The following is a 20,381-nucleotide window of genomic DNA, read 5'->3' on the forward strand; positions in this document are numbered from 1 at the left end:
TTTTTTCTATTGTGTTATTGACTATACGTTTGTTTATGTGTAACTCTGTGTTTTGTTTTTGTCGCTCTGCTTTGCTTTATCTTGGCCAGGTCGCAGTTGTAAAGGAGAACTTGTTCTTAAATGGCCTACCTGGTTAAATAAAAGGAAGAGGGTTAGGGTTACGCCTAGCTACAGTTGTCAACAACTGGTGTCCCCGACGCGACTACTAGATGGCGCTGTATGTCTATTCCATTTAGCCACAACGGTAGAAACGTAAACAAACCATCTGTGGCGAAAACCATCATTATAATATCGGTTCCGATCACTTCTCTTAACAGAAAGGCTGCGTTTAGACAGGCAGTCCAATTCTGATATTTTTTCCCAGTAAGTGGTTTTTTGACCAATCACACCAGATCGTTTTACATCAGCTCTTTTTCAGAGCTGATCTGATTGGTCAAAAGAACAATTAGTGAAAAAAGATCTGGTTTCGGCTGCCTGTCTAAACGCAGCAATATGGGCCCAGAACTTAATAGAGCATCTGACCAATTACACAATACTTTACTTCTGTGTTAACCGAGATTACCTCATTGATCAAGGAAATAATGCAGAAAGTAGCCTATTAATCATACATGATGTGACACAGAAAGGGAATCCTACCATCTAGTGGTGATTATAAACAGCTGTACAGGAGAGCAACTGAATGGATGCTGGTCATAATGGGGGCACTAGAGTTCACACAGCACTGTCTCCTTATATGGCTGGTTCAATGACATGCTATGGGTGAATGACAGTAGGCTTGTTCGACATAGCAGGCGACAGTGCAGGCGACTGCTGACTGACTGATCTTCAAATAACCTTGCATCACATATAACTACTCATTATTATGTGTAGATCACCCATGATACATTACGGGTTTGATGCTCTCGAACACCGCCATACAGTAGTAGTACGACACTCCTCCCTGCTCTATTGCCACGTTCAAGACAACTCGGAACTGCAACTCAAAAGCAAGGACTGACACAATTGATTTATTTTGGAGGTAATTCAGTTGTAGATGCCGTAAACTCGGGACCTCTGAGTTTAAATGAACGTTATTGGCATAGAGCTTCCTATTGGTTGATTCTGACACTTCCCAAGTGGAGAACTCAGGTATAATTTTCTACAACGCGTAAGCAAGTCGGAAAGGTCTGAGTTTCCGACATGACCTGAACGCGCCACAAAGATGAGCCCAGAGTTTCCCACTTGGAAAGTATCAGAGTCAACAAATAGGAAGCTCTACGCAAATGTTTAACTTGGGAGGTCCCGAGTTTCCGAGTTGCCATGAAAGCACAATAAATCCTGGCCCTTGTTCAGTTGCCAAACATTGCAGATAGAAATTCCACAAAAAGAGCCAAAGTGATTAATATTCTACATGTCAGAGAGGCATGTTTATTCTACATAGCCTATTTCTATCTGAACGTTCCAAAACGTTGCGTCCTGCTGAATGCGTCCCAACTACAGCAATCTTGTTTCGTCATATCATACCATCTATACACACACGCACGGACGTACACACACCGGACACACAGATGGAGAGAGAGGGGGGAATGGAAGGAGGAGAGAGATATGACGTTAAAAGACAAGAAGAGACTATAAAAAACATCAGGTTACAATTATCAAACATCAGATGAATTAATCCCCCATAGCTGATTTCAAAATAGGCATTTTGGGGAAACAAAGCCACAAATGAATAGTCATTACAAATATAGCTTGTATTTTAGCAACCATATTCTTTTAAAATATGGAAAGGCAGCTTTATGATTAGGCAATTTAAAATCCATTCCGTTCTTATCATTGGCTATGTGAAAACAAGGTAAGTTAACAGCTTCACTATTGTAAGCAAACCAGTGTTGTTTACATTTCCTCATGCGTGTAGATATGCGGATGTCATTTTAGTAATTTTGCTTAAATATGTCGTGCAACCAGTTTTACGCTTTTTTACCAAATTCAGGTAGGTTCCTCCACGTTTCGTTTGCTTTCGTTTAAGAAACGTTTTGCAACATAATCGTTGTAATGAATAGGTTTGTAGACAATCTGCGTTTCGATGTGGAGTCATTTTGGGTAAATATGTTGGCCAACCAGTTTTACGCGTGTTTTTCCAATTCAGTTTCTCAGCCAAGGTGTAGCATAGCCTGTAATATATGTCCTTAAAACGACCAACGCCTCTTGTACACATGCTGGGTTTCGACATCACGGGGGGATATTTATATCTCGGGATATGCTGCTCCCCTTGAAATGCACTTGTCGTTATCGCGCTTCGGTATCGCACGATGACGTCAAGGTTAGTATAGGGCGTCATTGCCTGTGCAATGGTGTGCTATATCGACTGAGCAGGCGTCAGAGTCGCCAATTACTCCAACATTTTGTATCTGAACGCGGTGGAATATATAATTTCTTAGAAACTAGTGCGGTGACTTGAGTGTAAGTACAGTATGCTTCTGTCAGTAATGTACAATTTGCTTGCCTTGTATCATAATTTTCTGCCTGTCTATTGACCTATCACACTTTAATGGTGCTACTCTCTTATGCTGCCAATACAGTATCTACCATCATAACCTACTACTACAGTATACTGTAGTCAATGTTTCTGTAGAGATCTTGTTTTATTGTACAGTAGTTATTCATGTTTTAGTTAGTTGCGTCTACTTAAAGCAGATCAGCTGTTCCGATTTCCTGTCTGGCAACAATGTAGGGTATTCCACAATATGCTATAGTTTCTCACAGTTATTGGCTATTTCAGACAGGGTCACTTGTGATCAACAACTACCTGACCAGACACTTGATGAAAGCATGGAGGTCCCCACCAGGTTGAGGTTTGGGCTGTGGGGACATGTATAGGGATCAACTTGTGCCACTGTATTTAGTTACAAACCGTCAGCGATTTTGACACAGAGCCAGACAAGGGTTGTCATTAGTTACCACAGCCACAAAGTCAAAATGGTTTCTATCGTAAAAATTCATAAAAATAAACATTTGCTTTTTGGTCGTAATTTAAGGTTAGGCATACGGTTAACAGTGTGGTTAGGGTTAGGTTTAAAATCAGATTTGAATAAGAGACATTGTAGAAATAGGCGAGGTTTAGCCAGATTTATGACTTTATGACTGTGGTAGCTAGTGGCGACGCAAACGTGATCCTAAGAGTTGAGTATACTTTCCAGAAGTAGCCTATGAATGGTTGGTCCACACTTGTTTGCTGAAGGTGAAGTTCGTTTTATTCAACCGTTTCGTTTCATTCAACCGTTTTCTCAAGGGCACTAGGAGGAATGCTTCACAATTTCGAAGAAACTACACAGTATTTCGAAACGGACATGTTATTCTTAGTAGGGCAGGGGTCAGTTTATTTTTGGCAGCAGAATGTATGAGTTGTTCTATGAAGAAGAACTAGAAATACTGCAACAATTCAAGTAACAGTGAAGAATGCATTTTGCCATACAGTTTCGCTTCCCTCCAAAATGCCTTGCAAAATACATTTTGCAAGGTTTTAAGTAATGTCATGTGAACAGAATGTCAGTGTGGCCCTTACAAAAAATATTTCAGTTTTGAAACTGCAGTAAACGTGCAATAACTACAGTCAACTGTGGTATTTTGGACGCAGTCATTGCAGAATAACTGCAGTGTACAGCAGGGGGTCCACTACAACAAAGGTAGGATCTGGTGACCACATAAATTAGTGTGACTGGTCTATTTGTAAAGGGGGGGGCATTAGTAGATTGGTATATGGGCTGACCCATGACCTCAACGTGATAATGCAACTAAATCAACAAATATTCCCAACTGTTGCAAGGCAGCCGGTGGTAAATACATGGGTCCTGGCCTGAGATAAGATAAGCAGGTGTTGACATATTTGGGTATATAGTATCTACAGTTGGTGATACCATATATGTACTGTACAGTACAGTAAAAAAGACACCATAAATGTTTTAACATGCAGCTCTGTTCTAAGCATGCCAAAAATCAAGTCAAATACAAAGTTCAGTTTACGGTCTGTTGCTGCGTGCTCTAGAGGTTAACTACTTTATAGCCAAAACGGTGTCAATCATACACTGGTATTGTAGATTTCAAGTCAGGATTTCTCCCTTTTTGCTCACTGCTCACAGGCCTACAGGTACAGGAGCAGAATATCAGTCAAACTCCTATTGACATGATTCAGTGCATGATGTAGGCAAAAGTCTGACTTATTCTACTGTACGGGTGTTTATCTCACATTCCTATTTGCTTCTCTACTATGAACTGTGTGTTTTTCTCTCTCAGTAACGAGTGGTAATGGCAAGCTTCTCTCCGCTGGTCCTGTCCATCGCTGCCACCAGCTTTGTGACGTTCCAGTGTCTGTTCCATTTTGTCAGTCCCTGTGTCTCTGCTCGGTTCTGCCCTGGGTACCGCCATCTCAGCCCTAAACACACCATAGAGTGGAACTCCAGGTACAGCATCAGGAGACTGAGAAGTGATATTTTGGTGTTATTCAATCATGTAATTCAAAGCTCCTATCAGAACACATATTGGATTATCATTTTCCCAGTCAAAGTACATTTCTGGGCATAGACCCTTTCAAATATCCTTGTTTAGCATTTTTCCATGGCATGGAATCCCACAGCTGCCACCAAATGTCAAGTTTAAGTTAGTATGCTTTTATGAGTATGTGTGTCTGTTTTTTGTGATATTTTTCTAGAACTGTGTCTACATTTCACGCCTTGATAGTGGGCCTTTTTTGTCTCTACATATTACTATTTGATGATGCCGTCAATGAAGACCCAGTCTGGTAAGAATCTCCCTGACTGCAAAGTGTGCAATTCTTGATATAATCTTATATTTGGAACATTTATCTATATTTTAAACATGTGCTTTGTGCTTTCTTACCAATAGGGGAGATCCGTCACTGGTGAAAATAAATGTGGCCATAACCTGTGGCTACCTCCTATCAGGTGGGTCTCCACTTCAAACATGTCTAACCCTTGTATTACTTTGCATATTTCCATGGATTATGTTGACCCATACAGTGAGCTATCTCCCTTGTCTGTCTTGCAGATATGCTGCTCATATGTTACTATTGGCGGGCGATAGGGGACAAGTTTTTTGTAATCCACCACCTGGCAGCACTGTATGCTTACTACTATGTACTGGTGAGTTCTCTACTGACCCAGAGCAGAATGTGCAGGCAAGATGGGGAAGGGACAAGGGCCAAGGGTGAACAGCCATGTAGTTTGATGGGATTGGTTAGAATGGATAACAAAGTGCTTGTCAGGGATGAAATAGTTTGGTTCCACTTTACATTCAGTATCCTTAATATGTGTAGACCTATATTTGGAACACTTTGATTTACAGTGTTGTTATTGACCTATAAATACACTGCTATAAGTGTTATTACTCAGTTGTTTTGCTGTACTTACTAGAGTTATTACACAGTAATAGAACACTGTAAACCAGGGGTAGGCAAGTAGATTCAGCCGCGGGCCGATTTTTGTCGGAGCGAATGGTCGACAAAATTTGTACATTGCAAATTGACCACAACTAAGCCCAAAAAGAGATTGTATTTAAAAATAACAATAATTTCTTACCTTAATTACATTGAGACACGATTACACATCTCTTTTTTATTTGTGGGAATACTTGAAAAGATTTCCTAAAATAACACATTTTTAACTGAATTCCTGATGATTTGAGTCTTTTTGAGCAAAAATGACCCCCCCCCCCCCCCCCCCCCAGGTTTAGGCCTATTTCCAAACCCTGCTGTTGCCGACCCCTGCTGTACACTAAAGTGTTACCCTCCCCTCTTCGGGAAGGTACAGTGTAAGCAAGCGCATATATTGTTCGAAAGTAGTTACAGTTGTAAAACAGTTTTGATATATGGCTTGCAGTTGACGCACCACTAAAAGCAAGACAACCATGTGATGTAGATGTTCACTCTTGGTCCTGTCCTGTGAATCTATTCTGGGCCATCAGGTTCAGTAGCTGCTAAGACTAACGATGACAATGATGAGGACGGGGACCATGTTTTGCATGGAATACGATGATGAGTTGTTGTGCCCGTTTCAAAGCCACAGATTCAGACCAGTCCCGGACTAGAAAACATGCTCACTGGAGAATATCCATTGAATATAATTTTTTTTTGTCCCAGACTAGGATTAATCTGTGTCCAGGAAACCAGACTGTAGAGTTTCTGTGCATAATGTATTCTCTTACTTCTCTCAATCTGTGATGGTGATTGGTACATGCTGCTTTTTGGTTGTTTTGACCTTTTGAGCCTATACCCTAGACCCTATACATCACTACAAAGACAGGGTCTTCCTCTCATTTCATTTTTTAAAATCACCACTGACTTTTCTTAGTAAAATGTACTGGATAATTTCCAGTCCCTTTTTTGGGTAATGTTAGAATGGATTGTAGAGTACATGTTTTGAAATGTATATTTAGATATTAACTTAATAACAGCATCCACATAGTTAGTCCATATATTTTTTATTTTCTCTAGAATGTTTTTTTATCTTCTTCAATGTTGGGATGGGGGCTTTTAATGGTGCCCGTTTTCACTAGTTGCACATTTCTTCTGTTTAGGTATTTATGTCCATGTCTTTCCTCCACTTACATGTGTGATCAATGAACCCAGTCTTGTGTCTCTAACCTGCTAACAATACAGAACATGCAAAAAATGTCCTAAACAAAGAACAGGTCCGTGTCAAATGGCTATAGAAGGGGTCCCTTCCTATCTTGTCTGTAGTGGATTCTGTTGTGGTACATAGAGCACATGTTGCCTAGTAACAGTATGGATTTACCAGTACATAGAGGTACGAGCATGCACTGCTGGATTGTCACCACCAATTTTTGAACACATTTTGAACATTTCTATGTGACCCAAGTTTATTAACCGTGTCATAACCCCAGTAAGTACACCTAGATGTTTTAATTTTTTGGGATCGTACGGTAGGTTTACGATCATGATGTATCATGAATTCACATATTATTGAAAGTACTTCTCTTGCCATTATTTTCTTTGCACTTTGTTCTGTCTCTCTCTTTTAGAGCATAGGAATGTTGCCTTATTTTGCTAACTTCCGTCTGGTCGCAGAGCTTTCCACTCCTTGTGTGAACCAGCGGTAGGTAACCTCTGTGCCAAATAGACTCACGCACACACAAACAGAATGTTTACTGGGAAGTAGAGGGAACCTCATAAAATACCCATTTATTTGTCCTTACAGTATTTGCCAAGTGGCTTTTGTCATTGGTAGTAGTGCATTCAACCGTTTCAGAAATACTATTGACCGTTAATGTTTAACTGCTTATAGTGAGTCAGACCAGTTACACCCAGCTGAAAGCTCGTACAGTATCTGACATACATCATTAGAGACACGTGTTTCATACTTAATAATACATTTTCAGTCACATACATTTCCAATTGTATACTATTATCCTGATTTAATCCAAAAAAGACAAAATACAGATTCAATGTTAAACATTTACATTTATATTTTAATCATTTAGCAGACGCTCTTATCCAGAGTGAATTACAGTTAGTGCATTCATCTTAATATAGCTGGGTGGGACAACCACATATCTCAGTCATAGTAAGCATATTTTTCCTCAAAGTAGCTATCAGCAAAGTCAGGGATTAGTAGAAAAAGAGTCAAGTGTGAGTGTTAGTTTAACAGGTAGGATTTCAGACGTTTTCAGAAGTTTGGCAGGGACTCTGCTGTCCTAGCGTCAGGGGGAAGCTTGTTCCACCATTGGGATGCCAGGAAAGAGAAAAGCTTTGACTGGGCTGAGCGGGAGCGGTCCTCCCGTAGGGTTGGGAGAGGTTAGGGTGTAGGGTTTGAGCATAGGCTTGAAGGTAGGGAGGGGCAGTTCCCTAAGGAATTGTACTTAAAACCTTTAAGTGCTGGGTATACTGTAGATATGTTTTAAGAGTCACCTTTCTGGAACAATGCCAGTTGATATCCATGACTCCATTACAATTGAGTCCAACAACTGCTATCTCACTCTGTAACTATACTAACTGTATCTATCTTTCAGCTGGTTCTTTGAAGTGCTTGGTTACCCAAAGAAATCATTACCAAATATGGTCAACGGAATTGCCATGACGCTATCCTTCTTCCTGGTGAGGATAGCGGTCATGCCGATGTATTACAGCCGGATGTACGCCGTGTACGGGACAGAACCTTTCTACCGGGTGACTTTTGGTGGCCGTTGTGCCTGGATGGGCCCCAGTTTCTGTCTAGACATTATGAACGTCATGTGGATGCATAAAATGGCCCGCGGCTGCATTGGCGTCCTGCGCTCTCCCGGAAAGGTAAAAGTGGAAAAGCTACAGAATGGGAAAGTGCACTGAGGTTGCAAAAGGCTATGGTGGAGTTATTTTATTGTATGTCTGATTCAAATGGTTCATGGACATTTTTGGATCAAATGGTTCATGGACTGGAAATGTCTTGAGACTCCCTAGGATCCCATGACCAGCCCTAGGTAAATTGTGTACCACTATACTTATTTGCTCAGAACACTGCCAATTAAACAAGCTCTACAGTCCTCCAAAATGATGGGAGGGGACATGGTAAAGGCCATTGGATTGCGTCTCCTCTTGGTCCTTACAGATGGAGGAAGTGGATGGAAACAAACAGACAATACTCTAAAGCACAGCTCCTCTTGTCTGTTGGACCCTTTGTTTGTAAATTGTATATGTCCACCCAAAGGTGTCTTGTGTGTATTGCCACAATTACATGAACTGACATGGAAGAGAATGTTAAAGGAACTCACATAGTTTTGTAATGTTTATGAAGCCATATAGATGGCTCTTGTACAAATATCATGAGATATTGTACGAAAATAAAATCGTTACTTGAAATCTGTGTTTTCACCAGCATTAGGATGTAAAAGAAGTATATTGTCAGACTACTGAAGTCTATGCTCAGGAGCCTGCTCATGCAGTAGGCCTAGGAAATATTCGTCATGCACATAAAGTATCAGGGTAGATTTAGACAAACCACAGCAAACAAATGCCAGAATGTATTGTAATTTTATCTCTAGAAGTGACCTTACTGAGTGTGATTCATGATAACTGCAATAAAAGTGCACTTATGTCTAACCGACACACCCACACTATAACTTCCCACAAGCATCTCCACAAGGTTTACAAATTACAGATCACACTTCAGAAGTCAAGCTTCATAATGTAATGTGAAAAATGTAATTAAAAGGATACTGCAAGATTCTGGCATTTAATCCCTTTTTCTGGTTACCCAGAGTCTGATGAACTTGTATGTCTGCATGCAGTATGAAGTTAGAATAGCAATGCTACTGTACCTTTAGACTTCCAGTCCTTGTGCTATCGCTAGTTAACGTTGGCTAGCTAAACTACCGCTATTTCCATCATACTGTGTGCAGAGACATAAAAATGGTATCAACAAGTTCATCTGACTCCGGGTAAGCAGAACATGGCCTTAAATGCAAGAATCTCGCATTTTGCCTTTCAGGTTTCCCTGTTGGATCTCTGGGTGAGAATATGCAAGCTATTTATTGTGACATTTACAGCTATGTTAGTTATAATATTTCATTTAAAAAGATATATTTTAATAATGTACTCTTTGAGTTAGTTGAAGTGAGTGATTTATTAACTTAATTTTCATACTTGCTTTGATTGTCTTCAGACGACAACACTTGTCTGCTGCTGCTCTCTTGTGGAGACAATGCGGAACTGCAAACATCCCCTCAAAAGGAGGATACAGTGGTCAATGAGTTTTGAGGAATATTAATAAAACAATTATTGATGTTAAAACCTTGGTTTGGCATCATTTGGTCATCACATTGTTTTCTAAAAGTCCCATACCTCTGGCTACTTTGGCCACCATTATCACCTTTGGCTCTTAAAGTATAGATAAAAATGTACAACTATGGATGTAAAAACGTACAATTATGCTTGTTTTTTTATTTTATTTCACCTTTATTTAACCAGGTAGGCCAGTTGAGAACAAGTTCTCATTTACAACTGCGACCTGGCCAAGATAAAGCAAAGCAGTGCGACACAAACAACAACACGAGTTACATATGGAATAAACAAACATACAGTCAATAACACAATAGAAAAGTCTATATACAGTGTGTGAAAATGAAGTAAGATTAGGGAGGTAAGGCAATAAATAGGCCGTAGTGGCGAAATAATTACAATTTAGCAAATAAACACTGGAGTGATAGATGTGCAGAAGATGAATGTGCAAGTAGAGAAACTGGGGTGCAAAGGAGAAAATAATTAAAAAAATAACAATATGGGGATGAGGTAGTTGGATGGGTTATTTACAGATGGGCTATGTACAGGTGCAATGATCTGTAAGCTGCTCTGATAGCTGATGCTTAAAGTTAGTGAGGGAGATATGTGTCTCCAGCTTCAGTGATTTTTGCAATTCGTTCCAGTCATTGGCAGCAGAGAACTGGAAGGAAAGACGGCCAAAGGAGGAATTGGCTTTGGGGGTGATGTTTGGCAGCATGAGTGGATGCTTTGTTGCGAAATAGGAAGCCGGTTCTTGATTTAATTTTGGATTGGAGATGCTTAATATGAGTCTGGAAGGAGAGTTTACAGTCTAACCAGACACCAAGGTATTTGTAGTTGTCCATATATTACATTTACATTTAAGTCATTTAGCAGACGCTCTTATCCAGAGCGACTTACAAATTGGAAAGTTCATACATATTCATCCTGGTCCCCCCGTGGGGAATGAACCCACAACCCTGGCGTTGCAAGCGCCATGCTCTACCAACTGAGCCACACGGGACCGTGTGATATATTCTGATATATTCTAAGTCAGAACCGTCCAGAGTAGTGATGCTAGGCGGGCGGGCAGGTGCGGGCAGCGATCGGTTGAAGAGCATGCATTTAGTTTTACTTGCATTTAAGAGCAGTTGGAGACCACGGAAGGAGAGTTGTACGACATTGAAGCTCGTCTGGAGGTTAGTTAACACAGTGTCCAAAGAAGGGCCAGAGGTATACAGAATGGTGTCGTCTGCGTAGAGGTGGATCAGAGAATCACCAGCTGCAAGAGCGACATCATTGATTTATACAGAGAAAAGAGTCGGCCCGAGAATTGAACCCTGTGGCACCCCATAGAGACTGCCAGAGGTCTGGACAACAGGCCCTCCGATTTGACACACTGAACTCTGTCTGAGAAGTAGTTGGTGAACCAGGCGAGGCAGTCATTTGAGAAACCAAGGCTGTTGAGTCTGCCAATAAGAATGAGGTGGTTGACAGTCGAAAGCCTTGGCCAGGTCGATGAATACGGCTGCACAGTATTGTCTTTTGTCGATGGCGGTTATGATATCATTTAGGATCTTGAGCGTGGCTGAGGTGCACCCATGACCAGCTTGGAAACCAGATTGCATAGCGGAGAAGGTACGTGTGATTCGAAATGGTCGGTGATCTGTTTGTTAACTTGGCTTTCGAAGACCTTAGAAAGGCAGGGTAAGATAGATATAGGTCTGTAACAGTTTGGGTCTAGAGTGTCTCCCCCTTTGAAGAGGGGGATGACCGCAGCAGCGTTCCAATCTTTGGGGATCTCAGACGATACGAAAGAGAGGTTGAACACGCTAGTAATATGGGTTGCAACAATAGCAATGGATAATTTTAGAAAGAGAAGGTCCAGATTGTCTAGCCCAGCTAATTTGTAGGTGTCCATATTTTGCAGCTCTTTCAGAACATCAGCTATCTGGATTTGGGTGATGGAGAAATGGGGGAGGTTCGGGTAAGTTGCTGTGGGGGGTGCAGAGCTGCTGACCGGGGTAGGGGTAGCCAGGTGGAAAGCATGGCCAGCCGTAGAAAAATGCTTATTGAAATTCTCGATTATCGTAGATTTATCGGTGGTGACAGTGTTTCCTAGCCTCAGTGCAGTGGGCAGCTGGGAGGAGGTGCTCTTATTCTCCATGGACTTTAGTGTCCCAGAACTTTTTGGAGTTTGTGCTACAGGATGCATATTTCTGTTTGAAAAAGCTAACCTTTGTTTTCCTAAATGCCTGTGTATATTGGTTCCTAACTTCCCTGAAAAGTTGCATATCGTGGGGACTATTTGATGCTAATGCAGTATGCCACAGGATGTTTTTGTGCTGGTCAAGGGCAGTCAGGTCTGGAGTGAACCAAGGGCTATATCTGTTCCGGGTTCTACATTTTCTGAACGGGGCATGCTTATTTAAGATGGTGAGGAAAGCACTTTTAAAGACTAACCAGGCATCCTCTACTGACGGAATGAGGTCAATATCCTTCCAGGATACCCGGGCCAGGTCGATTAGAAAGGCCTGCCCGCTGAAGTGTTTTAGGGAGCGTTTGACTGTGATGAGGGGTGGTCATTTGACCGCGGACCCATTATGGACGCAGGCAATGAGGCAGTGATCGCTGAGATCCTGGTTGAAGACAGCAGAGGTGTATTTAGAGGGCAGGTTGGTCAGGATGATATCTATGAGGGTGCCCAAGTTTACAGATTTGGGGTTGTACCTGGTAGGTTCCATGATAATTTGGGTGAGATTGAGGGCATCTAGTTTAGATTGTAGGACGGCCGGGGTGTTAAGCATATCCCAATTTAGGTCACCTGAAGATAAATGGGGGGAAATTAATTAACATATGGTGCCCAGGTCGCAGCTGGGGGCTGAGGGGGGTCTGTAACAAGCGGCAACGGTGAGAGACTTATTTCTGGAAAGGTGGATTTTTAAAAGTAGTACTTAAACTGTGTGGGCACAGACCTGGATAGCATGACAGAACTCCACCCCCTTTGGCAGTTCTATCTTGGCGGAAAATGTTATAGTTAGGGATGGAAATGTCACAATTTTTGGTGGCCTTCCAAAGCCAAGATTCAGACAAGGCTAGGACATCAAGGTTGGTGGAGTGTGCTAAAGCAGTGGAAAAAAAAAAACTTAGGGTGGAGGCTTCTGATGTTAACATGCATGAAACCAAGGCTTTTACAGTTACAGAAGTCAACAAATGATAGAGCCTGGGGAATAGGAGTGGAACTGGGGGCTACAGGGCCTGGGTTAACCTCTACATCACCATAGGAGTAGGATAAGGGTACGGCTAAAGGCTATAAGAACTGGTCGTCTTGTGCGTTGGCAACAGAGAATAAAAGGAGCAGATTTCTGGGTGTAATGAAAAATTATGGGATTAAATGGGATAAAGGTGAGTTGAGACTGATTGATCTACAAATCACCTTGCATCCTAAATGACTACTCAATATTATTTCTAGATCATTCACGTCTGTCATAATTTACCAACGATACATCACGGTTTTGATGCTCTCGAACAAAGACAGTACAGTATGAAGATTTGCAGAAACAGCTTCTCCAATAGACTTTCCCATTGTATGCGATGTCATGGCGACGTTGGATAGCTAAACTCGGTCGTACTAACGCGTCTCTCGCGCCGTCAAATCAAAGACTTGTTTTTTTACGAAAATGAAAACGTGTCAGTTTATCACTTTCAGAGGTTGGAGTAAGAACAATTGTAAATTCTTAAGACATTGGCTCTAATTTAGGTGGTGCCTTTCGAGAAAATGAACAACTAAGGGGGAAAAAATAACTTCTCCAATTGACTTCTCAAACCCCGGCCTAGTCTGCTTGGTCTGTTTCGCAAGCGTGTCCGGAAATTGGTTTAAAAACTCTTTGGTTATGATGCTCTCGAACACGAGCATCAAAACCGTGATGTATCATGGGTAAATTGTGACAAGACTGTCTGGGTCTCTCCTGTCTGACCTGCAATGGGTTTTGAAGTCGACCGTTCTTTGTTCTTTATACCCATAGAGATAGATACAGGACTCATCTTTATATCTGTGCCATTATAGCGTATGTGACAGTTTAGGAATGGAAAGCGCCATTGCGGCTACAACTCATAGGAATCCCGGTTAATTTCGTTCTCTGTTGGAGAGGACGCAAAGTGGAGACAATTGAGATTCTCCCAAAAGTAACCAGAACATTCCCCCAATGCATTGTGGGTGTGTAGTGTTTGCTAACTTTCACGACATTGCAGCATAGACGGACTACCTTCATCAAGGTAACACGTTTATATTTACTAGATTAATCCATAGTAAAATCGTTTGTTTTACTTATATATTTCAAGAAATAGGCAACGAGTTTAGTCATAAAATGAGTCTGTCATTTCTAAACCAATTTCAAACCAGCATGGGATGGGAGTCCTACCGCTGCAGTATCCGGCAGTTGATATGGTCTAGAGTGCATGCAAGGTCGTGATATTTACATAATCGTTGCTGTTGCAATGCTAATTTCAACAGTTACTGTAATATTCCATTTAGGACAACTGTCATGTGTTACAGACATATGGAAATAACAAGCTAGGGGTGCTGTTGTTTCAATCTTTGACCATTAGCTGTATGACTGGTTAATTAACAGGCTAGATGTGGGATGAGCTAGCTATGAGGCATAGCAGGAATTAATGACCCTTTACACATTTCTTCTTTCTTAACGTTAATATCTGTTATATTGCTGACAGGTCTGGGGTATAGACCTTTCCAGTGACTAACTTGTCAGGTAGAATGGATCCCATGTCCGGTTCAACAGTTAAAGCAGAGGACTTTGTGGTCGCTCACCCCTGTGCTGGCTCACCACCCCAGGGATGCCCCATGCAAAAGGAGACCAAACCAAGTAAGTCTCTTCAACTGTGTCAGGTTGATACTGTTTGTGTTTGTCTATTGGTTCTCTGTTGTCTGCAATTTATACCCATAACCCCATCAGCTGTCACACCTTGCATAGCAATAACAAAGCAGATATTGTTTTTCATTGTACTAATGTATTTTGACCTGTCCTCTCAGGTGCACCATTACCACCACCAGAGTGTCCCATGCACAAGGCGTCCGCCCCGGCCCAGGTTGAGAGCGCGGCCCCCCCAACAACCCCAGCTTCAGACCAGGCAGGGCCAACACATCAGGATCGGGCATACGAGTTTGTGGAGTGCCCCATGAAAGCAGCCAACAGAGAGAAATTTGTGTCTGACATCGATATCGCAAACATGGTACGCAAAGCAGCTAAAATACTTTTACATGCACTGTGTATTATTCTTACTACTATGTAATTACAATACTTGTTACTCCTACAACTATAATTGCGCTGTGATAAGAACACTAAAGTGAAGTGTTACAGAGTTTTAAAATAAACTGATGTACTAAATGTTGTTTAGTGTACCTCTCTTTTTTCATAACCCAGGAACTGGTTGACTAATAGGCTAAAATCGAATCAAAACCAGTCAATTAGGAGATATATGACACTACAGCATATATTGATGAGACTTAAAACCCTGAAGGCTACATCTCATCATTATGTTTTGTTATTTCTCTTTATCCAGATGCCCCCACCCAACCAGCAGCCTGCCCCAGGTCAGCCCTTTGATCTGTCAGTGAACAGAGAGGAGTCCCAGATCCCCCGGGGTGGTACGGATCAGAACTGGGTCTACCCCTCGGAGCAGATGTTCTGGAATGCCATGCTGAGGAAAGGGTCAGTCGACCAATCAGAACACTGAAGAAATATGGCTTGGGCATAGAGATAGAATGTATTGAATTGATAGAACCTATAGTTATATCTCTATGGGCTTGGGTTTAGGGTTTCTACTGTTGTGTACTGACTCATTAAAATTGTTTCACAGATGGCACTGGAAGGATGAAGATCTTGGTCAAAAAGACATGACAAACATCATCAAGATTCACAACCAGAACAATGAACAGGCATGGCAGGAGATCCTCAAATGGGAACAATTCCATAAGAAGTGAGTAACCTCAGAGAACAATCAACATCTCAGACTCTGGTACAATACCATGTAAGGTTGAGCGCACTTCAATCAATCAATCAAATTTATTTGTAAAGCCCTTCTTACATCAGCTGATGTCACAAAGTGCTGTACAGAAATCCAGCCTAAAACCCCAAACAGCAAGCAATGCAGGTGTAGAAGCACGATGGCTAGGAAAAACTCTGTAGAAAGTCCAGAACCTAGGAAGAAACCTAGAGAGGAACCAGGCTATGAGGTGTGGCCAGTCCTCTTCAGGCTGTGCCGGGTGGAGATTATAACAGAACATGGCCAAGATGTTCAAATGTTCATAGATGACCAGCAGGGTCAAATAATAATAATCACAGCACTTTAATAAGCACTTTACTGACGCTTCAAATTACCCCTGAACGACCAGTGCATGTCATGAAATGTGTGCCATACCAGATATGTGAATTGTATTTAATTTCTTTCTTTCTAGGGAATGTCCATGCGGACCCTCCCTGTTACGGTTTGGAGGCAAAGCAAAAGAATTCACTCCAAGAGCCAGGTTTCGCCACTGGATGGGGTGAGTTTTTGGTGTAAACAGTTCTGCATGGAAGTTACATAAACTCAGCAAAAAAAGAAACCTCCCATTTTCAGGACCCTGTCTTTCAAAGATAATTCGTAAAAATCCAAATAACTTCACAGATCTTCATTGTAATGGGTGTAAGCACTGTTTCCCACGCTTGTTCAATGAACCATAAACAATTAATAAACATGCACCTGTGGAACAGTCATTAAGACACTAACAGCTTACAGACGGTAGGCAATTAAGGTCACAGTTATGAAAACTTAGGACACTAAAGAGGCCATTCTACTGACTCTGAAAAACACCAAAAGAAAGATGCCCAGGGTCCCTGCTCATCTGCGTGAACGTGCCTTAGGCACATGAGGACTGCAGATGTGGCCAGGGCAATATATTGCAATGTCTGTACTGTGAGCGCTACAGGGAGGCAGGACGGACAGCTGATCGTCCTCGCAGTGGCAGACCACGTGTAACAACACCTGCACAGGATCGGTACATCCGAGCATCACACCTGCGGGACAGGTACAGGATGGCAACAACAACTGCCCGAGTTACACAAGGAATGCACAATCCCTCCATCAGTGCTCAGACTGTCCACAATAGGCTGAGAGAGGCTGGACTGAGGGCTTGTAGGCCTGTTGTAAGGCAGGTACTCACCAGACATCACCGGCAACAACGTTGCCTATGGGCACAAACCCACCGTTGCTGGACCAGACAGGACTGGCAAAAAGGGCTCTTTACTGACGAGTCGCGGTTTTGTCTCACCAGGGGTGATGGTCGGAATCGCGTTTATTGTCGAAGGAATGAGCGTTACACCGAAGCCTGTACTCTGGAGCGGGATCGATTTGGAGGTGAAGGGGCCGTCATGGTCTGAGGCGGTGTGTCACAGCATCATTGGACTGAACTTGTTGTCATTGCAGGCAATCTCAACGCTGTGCGTTACAGGGAAGACATCCTCCTCCCTCATGTGGTACCCTTCCTGCAGGCTCATCCTGAAATGACCCTCCAGCATGACAATGCCACCAGCCATACTGCTCGTTCTGTGCGTGATTTCCTGCATGACAGGAATGTCAGTGTTCTGCCATGGCCAGCGAAAAGCCTGGATCTCAATCCCATTGAGCACATCTGGGACCTGTTGGATCGGAGGGTGAGGGCTAGGGCCATTCCCCCCAGAAATGTCTGGGAACTTGCAGGTGCCTTGGTGGAAGAGTGGGGTAACATCTCACAGCAAGAACTGGCAAATCTGGTGCAGTCCATGAGGAGGAGATGCACTGCAGTACTTAATGCAGCTGGTGGCCACACCAGATACTGACTGTTACCTTTTGATTTTGACCCCCCCCTTTGTTCAGGGACACATTATTCAATTTCTGTTAGTCACATGTCTGTGAAACTTGTTCAGTTTATGTCTCAGTTGCTGAATCTCCTTATGTTCATACAAATATTTACACATGTTAGGTTTGCTGAAAATAAACGCAGTTAACAGTGAGAGGACGCATGCAAAAATATATACATTTTCTTGACAGACCTAGCCCAAGCAAGTACAACTAGCACTCTTTTTCTGGTTGTTTCAATTTGTGATACACTAGATCATACGACCTCATTTTGTGTTTGCAGGTATGGCTTACCGTTTGACAGGCACGACTGGATCGTAGACCGCTGTGGAAAGGAGGTGCGCTATGTGATTGACTATTACGACGGCGGTGAGATCAATAAGCAGAACTTTACCATCCTGGACGTGCGTCCTGCCTTTGACTCCCTCAGCGCCATGTGGGACCGTATGAGAGTGGCCTGGTGGCGCTGGACCTCCTCTTAAACCCCAACACTCCCCACACTAATAGCCTGATCCCAGATCTGTATGATGTCATGCAATTCAATGATAGTCAGAGAAGTTGGCTAAATCACATACAGATCTGGGACAAGGCTATCCACTACCACTTAAGATTCACAGGGTTGAATACCGTCTCTATGTTCTCCTTCATTGATTTGAGGGAGTACTAATGTATTTATTGACCAGACTCTGGCACTCTGCTAATAACTCAACTTTTAATTGACAGCTAGATTGGCTTCATTGCTTGAAGTGAACTGTTTTGATTGACTCTGAGTCCAGACACGCAATCACATATATATTTACTCACTGTAATAATTGTTTGTTTGGGAGGACATACTAATTGGTGGCTTTTCTTAAGTGATTCTATTCTCCTAAGTTGATAAGATGGAACTGTGTGCTATTTGTATCCCATATTATGTTTAAAGTAAAGGCATGTTTGTATGGTGTTGTTTTAAGTTAAAGGGAGGGATACTGTAATTGTGGGCTTGTAGCATGTATTTAAAGTGTCTCAATGACTAAATGCATCAACTCCCAGGTCAATGGAAGCAACCATTTGGAATGGACTCTCAATGAAGACAAATTGATCATGTATTTGTCCCAGATAAAACAGGTTAATGTGTATTCTTTGGCTTGAGTTTCAATGCAACACACAGTTACCTTTTTTCATCATAATTTTGTTAAATTCAGGCCAAAATTATTTGTTTTATTTAGTATAGTATAAGCTTCTGTCTTAAGCATCTTAAATAGCAGATTCAGATTTTGAAATAGTAAACTTGAAGGCAAGCATGATATGTGCCGCCCCACATCTGATGGTCAACAATAAATAGCAGCGTGTGATTATCAGATAGACAGCTTTTCTCCACTGTTTTCATCTAAACTCCGTGGCGCACTCGTAAAGCCTCGCTCACATTTTCAGTCGTTGGCTTCAGTAGCCTATAGTCAGTTGGAATACCAAGTCCACATATCATGCTTGCCTTCAAGTTTACTATTTCAAAATCTGAATCTGCTATTTAAGATGCTTAAGACAGAAGCTTATACTATACTAAATAAAACAAATAATTTGCTAGTGGTTAGAGCGTTGGACTAATAACCGAAAGGTTGCAAGTTCAAATCCCCAACCTGACAAGGTACAATCTGTCGTTCTGACCTTGAACAGGCAGTTAACCCACTGTTCCTAGGCCGTCATTGAAAATAAGAATTTGTTCTTAACTGACTTGCCTAGTTAAATAAAGGTTTAAGAAAAAAAGATGTGATTAATGTGTATTGTGAACAGATAATGACGCTCTGAGTAATTAACAGTTTTTCGGTACAATTGAGAAGGGTGCAACTGCAGCCTCGAAATTCCAGGCATTCCTGCATGTGAGCATTCTTGCATCTGCAAGTACCCTCTATACTTGTATTGGTCCATTTTTAAACTATGACTCCAGTACGATAGATGGCGGTAATGCACCATAACGTTGGATGCCAACTGCCGATAAACCACAGAAGAAGAAGATTCGGGGAGTGTCAACGGTATCTAGCTAAAGCTAGTACACACCGGTAAGTGTCCTTCGCCCACAGTTCTGTTAACAATGGCATGTGTTCGGCAGGTGGGGGCGAAGGACACTGTTTACCGATGTTGCTAGCAAAGAGGACTCCGGTACACAGCGGGTAAAACTCAGATAATACTTTTATTTCCCCTTTGACCCAATAGGGGGGATTTCAGCCACACCCGTTTCTGACAGTTGTATAAAATCGAGCACACATGCAATCTCCCCAGCCAAACAATGGCCTTACTGAAGAGCTCAGTGACTTTCAATGTGGCACCGTCATAGGATGCCACCTTTCCAACAGGTCAGTTTGTAAGATTTCTGCCCTGCTAGCGCTGTCCTGGTCAACTGTAAGTGCTGTTGTGGTGAAGTGGAAACATATAGGAGCAACAACGGTAGGCCACACAAGCTCACAGAACAGGACCAGTATGCTACACAATCTCACAGAACAGGACCGCTTAGTGCTTAAGCACGTAGTATGTAAAAATCGTCTGTCCTCGATTGCAACACTCACTACCGAGTTCCAAACTGCCTCTAGAAGCAACGTCAGCACAATAACTGCCTTTGTTCCAGTGAAGGGAAATCTTAACATTACAGCATAAAATTACATTCTAAACGATTCTGTGCTTCCAACTTTGTGGCAACAGTTTGGGGAAAGCCCTTTCCCCAAGCTCAGCATGACAATGCCCCTGTGTACAAAGCGAGGTCCATACTGAAATG

The 20,381-nt window shown here is 42.2% G+C and overlaps 2 protein-coding genes across 3 annotated transcripts; both read left to right on the forward strand.

Moving 5' to 3' along the window:
• Positions 1–1,548: 1,548 nt before the first annotated feature.
• Positions 1,549–9,768, forward strand: LOC120020439 (TLC domain-containing protein 4-B-like). 2 transcript variants are annotated; one of them, XM_038964103.1, is made up of 7 exons: positions 1,549–1,831; positions 4,270–4,436; positions 4,685–4,774; positions 4,879–4,937; positions 5,041–5,135; positions 7,033–7,106; positions 8,020–9,768. In XM_038964103.1, the coding sequence occupies exons 2-7, from the start codon at positions 4,282–4,284 to the stop codon at positions 8,333–8,335; spliced, it is 789 nt and encodes a 262-aa protein (XP_038820031.1). In that variant the 5' UTR covers positions 1,549–1,831; positions 4,270–4,281; the 3' UTR covers positions 8,336–9,768. The 2 variants fall into 2 exon arrangements, with proteins under 2 accessions (XP_038820031.1, XP_038820030.1); XM_038964102.1 differs by lacking the exon at positions 1,549–1,831 and adding an exon at positions 2,100–2,439.
• Positions 9,769–13,683: 3,915 nt separating this feature from the next.
• Positions 13,684–18,753, forward strand: LOC120020440 (cytochrome c-type heme lyase-like). The gene is made up of 7 exons (XM_038964104.1): positions 13,684–14,017; positions 14,474–14,625; positions 14,793–14,992; positions 15,323–15,471; positions 15,620–15,739; positions 16,218–16,304; positions 17,919–18,753. The coding sequence occupies exons 2-7, from the start codon at positions 14,517–14,519 to the stop codon at positions 18,115–18,117; spliced, it is 864 nt and encodes a 287-aa protein (XP_038820032.1). The 5' UTR covers positions 13,684–14,017; positions 14,474–14,516; the 3' UTR covers positions 18,118–18,753.
• The last annotated feature ends 1,628 nt before the right edge of the window (positions 18,754–20,381 follow it).

The sequence above is a fragment of the Salvelinus namaycush genome, chromosome 25 (assembly GCF_016432855.1).
Source record: "Salvelinus namaycush isolate Seneca chromosome 25, SaNama_1.0, whole genome shotgun sequence".
NCBI classification, from domain to species: domain Eukaryota; kingdom Metazoa; phylum Chordata; class Actinopteri; order Salmoniformes; family Salmonidae; genus Salvelinus; species Salvelinus namaycush.